Here is a 14,863-nt window from a genome sequence, read left to right as displayed (position 1 = left end):
TGCCTGGGATCCGAGAGCCAAACGGGATGTGACAGGGACTCCGCAGCAGTCGGGGCTCCCCTCACACTGACATCCAGCCCGCCCTGTCCTGGACCAAGCCTGGCGCCCCAGGACCTGGGTTGTGACAGTTGGGGCGCGGGAGGAGGACCCTGGGCCGTCTGGGTGTGCACAGCGTCAGACCAGGATGGCGTCCTGCGATGCTCTTGCCTAGCACGGTCGGTGCACCCACGGAGGAGGAGGAGAGGAGCGGACAGGAGCTAGACGTGGCCAGGGCGGCGACAGTGGCCGAGAAGCTTCTGTGGGGACCGGAAGGGCATGGCTGATGCTGAAAGGGGCGCGGGGCGTGAGGCAGGGCCTGAGGTCGGGAGGGTTTGGGAAGCAGGCAGACGCTGTGAACGCCGCGCCGGGTGCAGGGGGACCAGTGCGAGCCGCGTTGTTCTCCGGGAAACTGGGGCTGGTGCGTCTGGTGTGCACGCCTGGTTCTCCTCCCTCTCCGCGCGTGTCTGGGCTCCCCTGGAGGGTGGAGGGTGGCCAGGGAAAAGGGCAGGGGACTGCTGCTGTCCCACCCTGCCGTTCCAGACAGCCCTGCCCCTGAGCTTGGCGAGGGCCTGGCCCAGCCCTCCCCTTGCCCTGCCAGTCTGCGGCGCGGGGAGCGGACGCACTTAACCCGAAGTGGCCTTGCAGGGAAGCCCCGCCCTCTGCCCCGGAAGACAGACCCGAGCTCTCCGCCAGCCCCTCAGTGTGTATTTAGCGCGAGCCCTTTAGAGCACACGCTCCCCTCCAACACAAGCACTCTCACACGCGTCACGCACGGACACGTGCACACGCGCAGGTGCACACCGTGGAGACGGTCGGTCACCAGGCACCTAATGCTGGCAGCTCTCTTTCTCTCGGTTAGAGGCATCACTCAGAGCACGGCACACAGCATAAATCTGCATGTGTGTCTGACCCCAGAGCGGCCCCTCACGGGGGACCCTCAGAGCAGAAAAGAGGGTCACGCAGGAAATTAGAAAATGCTTTATGTGTCACAGCCAAACCACACGACCAGAAAACCGGAAATGGGCAGTGGCGTCAAAGCCTAAGCCAGCGACGGCGAACCTTTTAGGGCTCTGTGATAACAAATAGCCCCTGCACCAGGGCCTAAGCAACCCCAGAGCTGCATCTTGTGTCTCCTCGTAGCAGGAGCGATCGCCTCTTTACACCCAGAAGTGGGCCTGTCCACTTTCCGCGTGCTGTTTCTTTGGGCCGGGGGTCGGCAGAAGGGATGGAAGGTGTTCTTCCCGGAGCCAGCCAAGCCCGGCACAGGCGCGGTGCCGACCCGCAGCGTCTGCTTTGGGGCCTTCGCTGCCCACGAGCCCGGAGACCCCACAGCCCACTTCCCAGCCCTGAACGCCCGCCCACCCGCCCGCTGTGGTTCCTGGTGGTCACCGCCTGAGCCTCTCTCTGACTTCCTGCTCCCTTACGCGTCCCCTCTCCCTGGTGCTTCCACTCTGTTTACTTCTCACTCCTCAGTCTTTTCCCCGCACTCTTAGCATCTGCTAAAAATCCTTCCCGCCTTAAAACAGAAGCCGGGTAAGGTGGCGCATCCCTCTAAGCCCAGCACTCAGCAAGTTGAGGCAGGAGGATCGCCACTACTTTGAGGCCAGCCTGGGCTACATAGCGAGACCCTGTCTCAAAAAACCAAAAATTAACCAATCAACCAACCAATCAATCAGAAAAACTCTCCCTTGGCCTCGAGTCCTCTAACCACTTTCCTCCTCTCCGGTGACGGATTCTTAAACGGCTCAGCCTGTCCTTCCCCAGAGCCAGAAGCTCTTGCTCTTGTGTCAGCCCTCGGCGTGGCCTCCATCCCTACACCCAGAAACTGTGGCCCCTGGGTCAGCAGTGAGCGTCGGAGCGTCCTTTTCCTCGTGTAACTCTTTGCAGCTCATGCTTGCTTTGCAGTCACGCATGTCACACACACAAGCTCTGTAAAGAAGGGGTTTCAGCCAGCATAAGCATGGGGGTCACCACCCACAGATCCACTTCACACCTGGCCTGGTCCAGCCCGGCCTGGCCCGGGTCGTCAAGCCCACTCACCTGCTCCTGGGTGGGGGTAACGGTGCAGGCTTCCGGTTTCCTCTGTGTTCACAGGAGGGAAGGAAGGAAGGAAGGAAGCAAGCAAGGAAGGAAGGAAAAGAGAGAGAGAGAAGTGGTGTAGTAATCACATGCTCTTTATTTACTATTCTTATTATTCTCCATCTTTTTACACCACTTTCAAGGTTTTTGACAACATCAGTGTGCAGAGCCGCGTCTTCCTGGAAGTTCTGGTCGCTCCTCTGTCCCGAGCGCACCCGACCCCCGCTCTGGAGGTGTCCTCTCGCCGCGCCGCTCCCTGCTGCCCTGCTGCTGTCCTCCTGTCTTCCTTGTCCTGCCCTGGCTCCTGCCATCTTTCCCTGGGCGCCCCCCATGCAGTGACCGGGGCTCCACGCTGTGGTTCACCCTGGGGAGGCACCGGCTGGGCCGTAGGTGGCTCGCTGGCTCCCTGCCTGTTGCATCTGAGTCAGAGTGGGGCGCTGACCTCGGGAGCACCAGTCTAGCGATGCAGAGCTGGAGTTCACGTCCTGGCTGGATGGTCTGACCCGAGCAGGCCTGAGCTGCCTGTATCCCCCCGGGGGCTTGGAGGTGACACCTCCTGAAGGAAGTCCCGAAGGGAGGGAAGCCGCGCCGGTCCGCAGTGGCTCCTGGTCCCTGTCTCCTGCCTGTCCCGGTCCCCGCGTGCCCTCGGTGGTGCCCTGTCCTGGGCAGCCGTCCCTCCCGGTCTCTGTCCTCTGCCTGCTTCTGACTGCGCCCTCCACAGAGGGGCACCTGCTCCGCCCAGGGGCCCCAGACTCCCTGTGGCTCTCACCTCACGTACTCACCTGGTCAAACACTGAACAATGTAAGGATGTACACAGTGTGCAGGCAGGAAAGGGCTGCAGAACGGTCTTGGGGGTTGCTTTCAGAAGGCGCTCCTCTTTCAGCTGATGTTGATTACTTCTCTACAAAGCTCGAGGCTCTGCCCGGAGCTGTGGGCACTTGTAGCTGAGGCTCCTCTGAGCTGGCCTCTGTGCCCTTCCTATGCCTCCTGTGCCCCGTGTCCTGGCCACAGCTACACACCGGAGCCTTGGTGGCCAGCTGCCGTCTGGTGTGTGACACCAGCTGTCTTTCAGAGGAGCTGTCCACCCTCTGTGTCCTCCCCAGTCCCCGCTCGGAGCCATCCCGCCTCCTGTCTCTCAGGGGACGAGACCGCGTTGGTCCTCCTGCGTCTGTCTGGTTTCTCCTCAGGAGAGCGTGCAGCACCCAGCACAGTGCCTGCTACTTTCCAGAAACGTGTGTGCCAGTTTCAGGCCCCCACCAAGGCCGGGAAAGCTGGGGTCAGCTTGAGACATTTTCACTGCACTGGTGGGCAGAGCTCGGCACCTGGGCGTAAGGAGCATTTCCCAGGCTGTTGACAAGGATGACATTTTCACTGTCCTTCGTATTTCTCATGTGAGCTGTCATTACATAGCCTTTCCCCATTTTTTCTGATGCTGTTTTTCTATTTGGTATATTTTTAATGAGCTGTTTGGGTATTGAATATACTATGATTATATTTTTTATGTTCTTTGTAAATTACCTCCACCATGTTTTTGGTTTTTAATTATATTGATGGATCTTTTTTTTAACTTTTGAGACAGGATCCCATATGTAGTCCAGGGTGGCTTTGAACTCACTATGTTGCCCAGGCTGGCCTTGAACACACGGCAATCCTCCTGCCTCAGCCTCCTGGGTGCTGGGATTACAGGCCTGCTCCATCACGTCCAGCTCAATGAGTTTTTCACAAAGAGCTTTTGAATTATGATGCAATGAAAATAGATTGCTTTTGGGCCAGGGATTTAGCTCAGTGGTTTTGCCGCCTGCTGTGCAAGCGCAAGGACCTGAGTTCGATCCCCTGTACCAAAAAAAAAAAAAATAGATTGCTTTTGTGGGGAAATCGTTCCACTGCATTTAAAAAATTTTATTTTTGTACTTCACATATCATAGAATTCATCATTCTAGAGTGGACAGTTCAGTGTTTTCCTCACACATTCCCAGGGTTGCACAACCACCACCAATTGCAGAACACTCAGCACCAGAACAGAGACCTTGTGGGTATCCACATCCTCTCGGCTCCCAGCCCGGGCCCATGGAGTTGCCTGTTCTGGACGTTTCCTGGCTGGGATCTGACACGCTGGTCCTCAGCTGCTGTCACCTGGCGCAGTGCTTTTGGGGCACACGCCCGCCGTTACAAGAGCACTTTCCTTCCCTGTGGTGGAACTATTTTCCGGGTGCGGACAGACCGCATCTCTCTTTCCCAGGCTTCGCTGGCGGATGTTTGGATTGTTCCCACGCTGTGCTCCTATGGACAGCATTGCTGTGGTATCTGCGTCCCGGTGTGGTGAGGCTGTCGTCAGCTGTCTCGGGTGTGCCTGGGAGGAGACCGTCCTGTCCGAGGGGCACCTGCTGAACGTGTTGGGGAGCCCCTCACGCACTGCTATGGTCACGGCCATCTTCATTTCTGCCTGAGGCGCGTGGGGCTTCGACTTCACATCCTCGCCAGCACTTCTTCCTGTTGTGTGTGTGTTTGCGCAGAGTCCTTGTAGCAGAAACTGAACTGCAAAATCCATTCACTTTTAGGAGCATTCTCTCAAATTTCTTTGTCCCAAAGTAGTAATTTTGCCATTGTTGACTTTTTCTTATATTTCCCTATAACAATATTTTGCCTGTTTTTTTAATGTTTAATTTTGGTTTAGAAAGGATTATCGACAACTTTTCACATGTCCCAAGCTGAGTCCTTGTAACTGCTGAGCCGGAGGAAGGAGCAGCAGGCAACAGAACCACTGAGCTAAATCCCAGCCCTTTCCACTCAATCTTATGGAGATGTTGGAGAATGTAGAAAAGCCCAAAAGAAGTAATTTGAGAAGTGATTTAAAAACACCCATAATTGTTCCAGCCCGAGAAAGCAGCCCTGTACAAAGTTTGAGGTGCTGAGCTGCTGTTTAGCTTGGGGTGCCTGCCTTCCTGTCCTCCTCCTCCTCCTGCTCACACGTGTGCACATACATAATCCCCCCTCATGCAGGTCAACACACGTGTGTGTGCTGCACGAAAGTGCTTAGCTTGATTGCTTGGGTTTATTCCTGTTCATTCATTAATAGATTTTACGTGGAATCACTTTTATAAAAGCACAATTTTAAATGCCTTACTGTCTTTGCAGATATATTCTTTGCAGATATATTATCACTTGCTTAACCACATCCACTTCACAGATGTGTATATTTAGATTCTCTCGATTGCCTTTCGTTTGGATGAATGAACATCATATTACTGTTTGTCTTTGTGAATATCTGTGGTCATTTCTCTCGAGTAATAGGTGTGAAGCGTGTGTGTGTGTGTGTGTGTGTGTACTAGGGATTGAGCCCAGGGCCTTCGCATTGAGCGACATCCCAGCTGACCTTTTGGGTTTCACTGTGTGACAGGGTCTTGCTAAGCTGCCAAGTTACCCAGGAGGGCTTGAACCTGCGATCCTCCTGCCTCAGCCAACCTGTCCTGATGGACACTGTGACATAGTTCCTGGAATGGCTTACTCCAGTAACACACCGTGTCATGCCTTTGCTAACCCTCTGTTATATTTTCTAAAATTGTAATTAGTTTTTGGTAAATAATTCACAGTTCTCTGATGAAGTAGGACTTCACACATTTACCGGCCACTGGCTTACTGTGTTTTGTGAAGCCCTTTCATCTTTTTCTTGACTCACTAAATTTTAGCCAGTATTACTGGCTTCATTTTATCAAAATGAAAAACTTAATACCCTTATGATATCTCTTATGCCCTGTCTTTTGCCCTCTGTTTTTGTTATTTACATAATTTTAGCTCTTCAATTGGTAGATTTTACATTGGAAGAATAATCTAATTATACCTTTATCCATTTTTCAACTTTGGGCTGCATGTATTGACTCTTTACTAAGAAAGATAAGTAAGTTAAGATTTTAAATGTGTTTTCATTATTTTTTCTTTCTAAGCTTGAGGTTTATTATTTGTTTTCATTTTGTGAGCTCTTACACTCTCTAAATTCAGCTAAGCCTTTATGGTTTGCTACAGTCGATCCTCAAAATTAAAAACCAATAAGGAGGTTGGATAACAGGTTCCAGACATAGTTAGATAGAAGAAGGGGTAAGTTCTGGAGCTACACACACACTGGGGTGAGTGTAGTTTGCAATGCCCAGTTGCATATTTTATGAGAATCTAGAGGAGAGAAGATCAGAGACACCAAACATAAAGAAACAAGGAGACAGAACTGGTAATTACCTTGATTTTACTAGTGTGTGATTACACATGGGTTGAAATATCTCATTGTGCCCCATTAATATATACAACGAATACATGTTACTACCCAAAAAAATAACATTTGAAAACCAGTAAGGAGCGTTTATGCGGTGTGTCCCACAAACGTCATGGACCAAGGTGTTGCAGGTGTGTTTGTTCCTGCAGAGGAGGAGTAGTGATACATAACTGAACATGTGCTTCTTCATTTTCCGTCCCTGGAGACACCTACTACCTTCTTGTTTTATCTCTCTCTGACCGCCAGCTCGCTTTTGGTTCGTTGGCTGTGCATCCGTTGACCTATAAAGTCTTAGGAATGAGAGTGTGTGTGTGTCCTTGCCATGCAGCCTCTCTATAGCATCACGGCTCGGATACACTTCCTCAGCCCTGTAAGATAAAAGCCTGCTGCAGCATTGGGCACTGCCTTGCCTCTGGGCACCTGCTGCCTGCTCCTTTGGGCCTGGATGTGTTATTTACCACTGCGGAGCAGTTAGCTCCCTGCTCCTATCACCCACAGCTCCTCCTGCACCCCGCGTGCCAGGTCCTGTGGGTCCAGAATCCAGGCAGGGTGGAGCTGGGGCCCAGAGTTGCACACAAGCTGTGGTCATGTCGGTGGCTGGGTCTGTGGTCTCCTCCGAACTCGGGGGTCCGGAGGGTCTGCCCCGGAGATCCTGAGTGCTGTGGGCCTTGGCACATTCACCTCCTGCAGTTGCTGAGCTGTGCTGCACCCTCACATGGCTGCGGGGAGAAGCTCGCTGTGCTCTGCTTTCGTCACCTGCCCTGGCTTCCCTTGGAGCAGCCCAGCAGCAGCAGGAGGTGGTGAGATGGAAGCCAGTGCTCCTGTGAGCAACGCTGGAAGCCTGTGCATGCCTGTCCGATGGTCATGTGTGTGTGGTTGCATGAGTCCGTGCTGCCTTGCCTCACAGTAGGAAAGTGACCCAGTGGACGTCACTGCTGCCCCTCCTAATACCTTTCCTTCTTTGGTTCTCCCTCGCATCTGCCAAGAATGTCTGGATAAACCTGAGCTCTCCTCCCTGGCCCAGTGCAGCTCCCTCCTTAGGAGCCTTTTTAGGAAGCCGGCCTCCTTTGCTAGAGAGGGCAAGTCTTAGATGGTGACCTGGGTGCCCTTTTTTTCTTTATTTTGGGGTGTGAAGAGGGGTGTCTTAGACACTTTGTCAGCACTGAGGCACAGTACCCGACACTCACGGCTGCAGAGGTTTAATGTGGTTCATGGTTCAGTCCATGGTCCATGGCGCTAGGCAGGGCACTGCGGCTGAGGGGCCTGGCGGAGGAGAAGCAGAGAGAGGGAGGAATCGGGAGGGAGATGCACCCTGCCAGGCCACGCCCAGTGACTGCCCCTTCCGTCCTGGTCCTGACCCCACAAGTCAGCTGTGAGCCCCAGAAGCCCCCGGCTTCCGAAGGTGCCACCGGTGATGTGTGCCTGTGTCGCCCCTGCTTTGGTTTGGTGGCTCAGAGCTGGCACTTCGGGCCCTCTCGGTGGGGACATCTTAGCAAGCTCCACTCCTGCGGTTCCCACCAAGCTAGTTCTTCTTAGTTTTTTCTTTATGAAATTTCACAAAATTCCCAGTGTGTTGGTGGCCTGCTTGCTTTTTCCTGGTGCTGCTAATGCTTGCATTCTTTAATCAGAGGTGTTTTCCTAGCGCAGCAGTGGGAACTGGGACGGGAAGGGGGTGGCGTGGGACGTGGCCATGGGAACTCAGCCTCACGCTCTGCGCTGGACTCGCCTTTTCCTTTTTCATAGAAAATGGGGAGCACCGGTCTGCTGCCTGGTGTGGGTCTAACACATTCATAGTAAATCTGGTGTGTTTCTAATAGGTTGATGAGAGAGGACAGAATTTCATTGTCAATAGTTCCTTTTCTTGTGCTGTTATTTCCTCCCTTTAAAGTTCCCCGAAGTGTCCTTTTATGAGGTTTGTGCTCTCTTTCTTCTTCCCCTCCTCTCACTTACATCTGCTCAGCCCTTCTCTCTTTGGGGGATTCTTCACAACTCGGATCCTTGCTGCTGGTCCGCTCTCCTCCAGCATGGTTAGTGTGCCCTGGAAGTGCTGGGGCATTACAGAGACTGAGCTCAAAGTGGGATTTAGAATGATCTTAAGATTTTTTAAGTTGTAAGGAACACAGAACTATTTCAAACTGGTTTGAGTTAGAAAGAGAATTTATCAAGGCCGGGGATTTAGCACTGCACCTGCCTCGCAAGCACAAGGTCCTGAGTTTGAGCTCCAGTACCAAAAGAAAAAGAGAGAGAATTTATCCGAAGGAAACAACAGTGTCTCACTGAGCCCCAGGAAAAGCTGCATGCAGATGTCCCTTGGGGAGGGAGCCAAATGCGGAAAGCCTCCAGGAGCCCAGGCAGCATCCTGCTCTGTTGCAGACTGCCCGTGAGTCTTGGGTCCTCACAGACTCACTTTGACTGCTTTGGCAGGGGCATGGCCTAGTGGGCAACCATGAACCATGCCTGAGTCCCAAGTTCATGCCTTCTGCATCCAAGAAACACGCCGGGCCGGAGCTCTGGATTCTGGCTCAGCTTGTCCAGCTGTGTCTCCGTAGCTGTTCAGTGTGGTTGGGAGGGTAAGTTCTGTGTATAAATACAGGGCTGAAACTCCGGGTCCCAGAGAAGAGCACTAGACAGGTGACTCCCAGGGCCTATGCCTTTTCTCCTCTGAGAGACAGTCTAGCTCAGGGGCATGCATACTGGAGTGGGCTGATGGTATCATCGAAGACTCTAAAAGGTTCTCCATCCCTGTCTAGCTTGAGGTCAAGGATGTGAACTTTGGGTCAGACAGACCTCAGCTGGAATCCTAGCTCTGCCCTCTACTTGCCATGTGACCTGGGTCCAGTAAAGAATCTCCAAAGACCAGATTCTTTCTCTGTGCTGTTGTGTCTCCAGGTGCTGGGAGGCTGGACAAGACAATGTTTGGTACATGTTAGGCAGTCAGTACACAATAATTATTAATTACTACCATCACCATACCATTTGGGGAAGATTTTATGCACAGAGGAGCATGCATGTTACCCTCCAAAAAGTACAAGAAGATCTGGAAGCAAATTTCAGATACTCCAGAATTGCCTTATCAGTAGAAACCCGGGAGTGAGTTTTGTTGTTACCACACTGCCAAAGCAGTGGACACGAGTCAGCCTGCTGAAGGTAGGGCCTAGGGAGTCTACACTCCCTTCTGGAGTGTGTGTTGCTGCTTGGTTTTGGTCAGAGCAGTTCCTTCAAGCTGGTGCCTTGTCTTGTGGTTGCTGGGTCCCTTCTGTGTGGGGCAGGTCTGTTTCATGTACAGGTACACGGTGAAACATTTTGAAGTGCACACTGGAAACCATGTGTTGTCTTCTGGAGACAGGAATTGATTATGCCCAGAACAGGCTGTAAGCAGTGCAGGCTGTGAAGAGTTAACCCCACATTGGCTTGTTTACAGAAGTGAGTCCGGCCAAAGCCTATATGCTGAGGTCAGAGTAGCTCGCACCCAAATTCTGTTCCCACAACTAAAACCTTCTGACTAGAAGGACAGTGTTCTAATTACAAGCATATATTTTGTCTATTCTGTTCCTAATTCGAGAATGCTTCCTCTTGTCCTTTACGAGCCTTGCTTACATTAATTTCCATAGAAACCACATGACTGTGCATCCTCACCCATAGTTCTGCCCTTGCACATAGCTCACCTTTACCCCAGTTGATTACCAATAAAAATCCGTGGCTTGGATCGGCCAGAGCCTTGGTCACTTGCACCGGCCTTGGTTGTCCTGGCCCCTGCTTTCTGTCTCTCTTAGTTCTTTTAGGTTTTTTTGCCTCAGGCCTTTGTCATACACTGGGAAGAGACTGGAGCCTACTGCAGAGGTCTCCAGCAACGTCTCAGGGGTCTCCAGTAGTTGTCCATTCAGAAGGCCTCAATGTTTTGTTAAAGGAGATGTCCTGCTTTCTTTTTACATATTTCCCCTTGCACTGTTCTCGCTTACCTATGGCCTCATGGGCAGAGGCATAGCTAAGTGAATTCTTAGTGAAGAACGTGTCGAAGGACGATTCCCATTTGGTGTCTCTGAAGGAAACCTACGTAGGTGGGAGGTGAATGTTATTTGGGAGAGAGCTGGCCAATCGCTGATGCACGTGGCGTCTTTCCTAACCCCATGTGAGCTCTGCAGCGCAGTGTCTCAGGACTGATGGTGTCATTTTCTCTCAAGCTATGCAGACATCTTGATTGAGAGGGAAGTGCTAATGCAGAAGTACATGCACCTCGTTCAGATCGTAGAGACGGAGAAAATCGCCGCTAACCAACTTCGACACCAACTTGAAGACCAGGACACAGAGATTGGAAGGCTTAAATCAGAGGTATTTCCAGTGATGATCCCTGCTCACTGTTTCCTGTCTTCTATCTACTCCCCACAATTATCTCTGTCATGTTCAGGGCAAAACTTGAATCCCAGGCTCAACTGCTGGGCCATCAACGTGAGTGGCCGGGCTCCTGACCTAGACCGGAAGCTGGAGTGTGCATCAGGCTCAGGCAGAGGCGCTCCAGGAGATGCCCACTTTTCATGGAGTGCTCTTACTGTCCTTCAGAGCAGAAATTCAAGAGCTGTCTAGAGCCCTTCCCTGTCTTCAGGTGGACTCTGGGATTAATAATTGTGACTGTCACCAAGTCCATGTAGTAAAAATTGACAACTAGAAAAGGCCGAGACGCGACCCCAGTGATGCTTTCCTTTGTCCCCATCCAGGGGGCCCAGGCTTTCCCTGGAGCTGTGCAGATCACACGGGGGTGCCGGTGGGGCTTCCCCGAGGCTGGTGCTCTGGTGTCCCCATCCTGCCTGTCCTCTCCTCTTGGGCCCTGCACTGTGGAGAGGGAGATCACAGAGCCCGTGGCCGTGACACTGAGCCGGGGCCCCTGTGGCCGGGGCCATTGTGTGTGGAGAAGGCTGGGTCCCTTCCACGTGGTGCTGTTGGTCCACGGAAATGAGCAGCCACTGAGGAACAGAGAAGCTGCCAGCTGGAGTTTATCAGGGACACCTCAGTGTCTTCTCAGGCCCGAGGCAGGGGCCGGGCCTGGAACTCACAGGAGCTGTGTGGGCTCCTCACCCGTGGCCACTTTCTCTGTCATCAGACGTTGTCCACGTTTCCTCACACTTCCAGACTCTGCACGCTGTCACCTCTGCTCCCTGGGGTGTCCAGTGCAGCACACAGCTTTGTCCCAGTCTTGCCCCTGGGCTAGGGTCACCAGCTGCGCTCCCCGCACCATTAGGATTGTCACTCCCAGCTCAACCCTGAGACCCTGCACAGTGGGAACAGCAGCAGAAAGCATGGCAAGCCTCCACTGTGACAGTCTCTATCAGGCGCTGTCATTTAAGGTGGAATTACCATGTTCTCTGCCGCAGCAGACAAGGGCCGGGGCTCGTCCAGCAGAGGTGGGGCTGGCATTCACCCCGGTGGGTGCTCGCCCCAGCCACGCTTCCCAGTGCTCGCTTGTTGTGCTGATTTGTCTCTGCTGTGCTCTGTGTGGACAGAGTGCAGATCACAGTACACACTGGCCAGTAGGGAGCGGGGAGCCGTCTAAGGGCACCTGGCAGAGCCGGACTTTATCTCCCACTCCCTTTGTTTCCCCGATTCTGTGCCAGAAACTGACAGAGTATCTGGTGTTGGGGGCCAGACACAGACTGCTTGGGCCCGACCGTGTCCCTGGCTTTGAAGTACAGCTTCTCCGTGGACCTCTTGGGTTCTTGTGCCCCTTGAAGGTCATCACCAAGTGGGTTGAAGCTCCATCTGACCTTGAATTGTCCCTCAGGGGTCGAAGAGCTGAGTGGGAGGTGGGCAGCGAGATGCAGCTGTCTCAGTCCTTCGTCCTGTCTCTGTCCCTGCGGAGTCCTCGGTGGGTGGGTCCAGCCCCAGTGGGGTGAGGTTCCCGTGCAGAGCCCTGGGAGGCCCTGGGCCGCCATGTGCCCTGGAAGGCCATGGCTGATGCAGGCGAGAGCTCTGAGCGCTGCTCTGCTTTTGGAGACCACAGAAGCCTGCTGGGTCCTGGCCAGGCCCTGGCTGCTGTCCCTCCTAACCACCCCTGGGCACACTCTCCCAGGCTCCTCCTGTCAGCACTTTGGTTGGGAACCTGGGGTCAAGTTTGTGCTCCCTACCTTAGCACCCAGAAAGAGAGGGCATGTAAAGGGAAGGTCCCCTGAGACCACTTGCAGGCAGAGCTTCCTGTGGCTGTGGCTGTACCCCACTGTTCCCCGGATCAGAAACGGATCCATTGTGTGTTACAGATTATTGCTCTCAATAAAACCAAGGAACGGATGCGCCCTTATCAGAGCAACCAAGAAGATGAGGACCCGGACATCAAGAAGATTAAAAAGGTAGGATTAGCAGGGCGCGATGGTGGATGCTTACAATCCCAGCACTCTGGAGACTGAGGCAAGAAGTTTGCAAGTTTGAGGCCAGCTGAGACAACCTAGCAAGACCTTGTGTCAAAGTTAAAAATAATAAATCAAAAGAGCTGGGGATGTAGCTCACTGTGAAGTCCTGGGTTCATTTCCAAGTGAGAGAGAGAGGAGAGAGAAAAGAAAGAGAAAAAGAAAGAAAAGGAAGACAGAAAGGAAAGGAAAGAAAGAAAGGAAAGAAAGAAAGAGAAAAGGAAAGAAAAAGAAAACAAACACAAGGTGGGATGTTAGAGAATTCTGGGTCAGGGCCCCGTGGTTGACCAGCTGTCTGCTCTGAGACACCTCTGCTTGACATCCCAGCTGGAATAGCCTCTGTGCTTCCCTTCGAGGGACTGGCCTGGAGACTCTCAGTTGAGCTCTGAGCTGCCACCTGCTTTCCACCCTTGGGAAGGAAGGAAGCAGCACCGGCTGAGACCACGGCATTCCCAGTAGGCTTGGGAGTGCTGTGGACCCTGCCGACTGCTGCTTCTATTTGGGAGAATGTAAAAAGTTACATTTGAAAAACAGTTGTTGTTGTGTCCTGTTGTATTGTTATGTATTGTGTCTTGTTTAACAACCACACAAACAGCAGATCTTTCCATCTGATGTTTATAATCATACAGCTTTTCTTTTGTGTATGTTCTCTTATTTTTCAGTTTTTGTTTTTATTAGCATATGTTTGCAGTACACTATGATTACTGTCCTTAAGGGGGGTTGGCGCATGGACACAAAACATCTGAATTCTTCTTCCACCTCCTTCCCTGCCCCTCCCTGTATCCCTTGGTCCCCTTCCATTTGGAAAGGCTCTGTTTCCTTACTTTCTATTCTCTATCTTTTGTTTTGCTTTTTATTTATAGTTTGGGATTCTCATATAAGAGGAAACCATGCAGTATTTAAGCTCGTGTGTCTGATTTATTTCACTTAACATTATGATCTCAAGGTGCATCCGTTTGCCTACAAATGACTCAAATTTATTCTTCTTTATAGCACAGTAGTAATCCACTGTGTGTAAACAGTACATTTTCTTCATCTATTCATCTGTTGATGAACATACAGGCTGCTTCCAGGATTTGGCTGTTATGAATTATGCTGCTATAAACATGGGTATGCATGCATCGCTATAATATGTTTTAAACTCTTTTGGGAAGAAACCTAGAAGGGAAATAGTTGGGTCAAATGGAATTCCTAGTTTTAGTTTTTTACTGATTTCCATAGTGGTTGCATTTACATTCCCACCAGCAGTGTAGAAAGGTTCTTTTTCCACTGTCATCTTGCCAGAATTTGTTACTGTTCAATTTCTTGATGATGGCCATTCTTTCTGGAGTGAGATGGAATTTCAGTGTTGTTTTAATTTTCATTTCTGTAATGGCCAGCGATGTTAAAATTTTTTCATGTATTTATTGGCCATTTTTACTTCATCTGAGAAGTGTCTGTTCATTTCAGTTGCTCATTTTTTAATTGGGTCTTTTATTTTTGAGGGATCTAATTTTGTTGAGTTCTTTATATATTCTAGGTATTAGTCCTCTGAGGAGTAGCTGGCAGAATTTTTTTCGCATTCTATAGGCTGTCTCTTCACTCTCTTGGTAGTTTCCTTTGCTGTGCAGAAGCTTTTTAATTTGATACGGTTCCATTTGTTGATTCTTGATGTTATTTCTTGTATAATTGCACAGCTTTTCCAAGGGACATGCAGGGACTTCTAGTCCACTGCATTTGGATTTATGTGATCTAGACTCTGTTTTGTGATCTTAATTGTCTCATGTAAGACACTCAGCTTTGTATAAAATTATGCAGAAAGAATCATATATAAGGCACTTTCCCTAGATAGACAACTTCACATCTTAATGTTTTCTTATTCCTGTTTTTCTATATTAAACAATTATTTCATTTTCACTGTAACAAAACTTTAACCAAATATTGCTTAGAATTTGGAATAGAAATAATTATTAGGACCAAGTTAATATTTTCAGTTTTCAAGAAATAAAAAAACAAAATAACACCATTCTTTTAGAATTTCAATTTTTTTTTTTTGGTACTGGGGATCAAACTCGGGTCCTTGCACTTACACAGCAAGTGGCGAAACCACTG

The 14,863-nt window shown here is 51.0% G+C and overlaps 1 protein-coding gene across 5 annotated transcripts in view; it reads left to right on the top strand.

The window, feature by feature from the left end:
- Positions 1–14,863, top strand: part of Rasgrf2 (Ras protein specific guanine nucleotide releasing factor 2) — a 182,165-nt gene that overhangs the window by 54,330 nt on the left and 112,972 nt on the right. For all 5 annotated transcript variants that reach the window (XM_087180737.1, XM_087180738.1, XM_087180741.1 and 2 more), the window contains 2 exons: positions 10,562–10,709; positions 12,626–12,715. In XM_087180737.1, coding sequence (XP_087036863.1) covers positions 10,562–10,709; positions 12,626–12,715 — 238 coding nt within the window. The remainder of the gene's footprint in view (positions 1–10,561; positions 10,710–12,625; positions 12,716–14,863) is intronic.

This window comes from Heterocephalus glaber, unplaced genomic scaffold, assembly GCF_053883595.1.
Source record: "Heterocephalus glaber isolate CG9 unplaced genomic scaffold, H.glaber_assembly_v1.0 deba00001465, whole genome shotgun sequence".
NCBI lineage: Eukaryota > Metazoa > Chordata > Mammalia > Rodentia > Bathyergidae > Heterocephalus > Heterocephalus glaber.
This window is presented reverse-complemented; position numbering and strand designations above follow the sequence as displayed.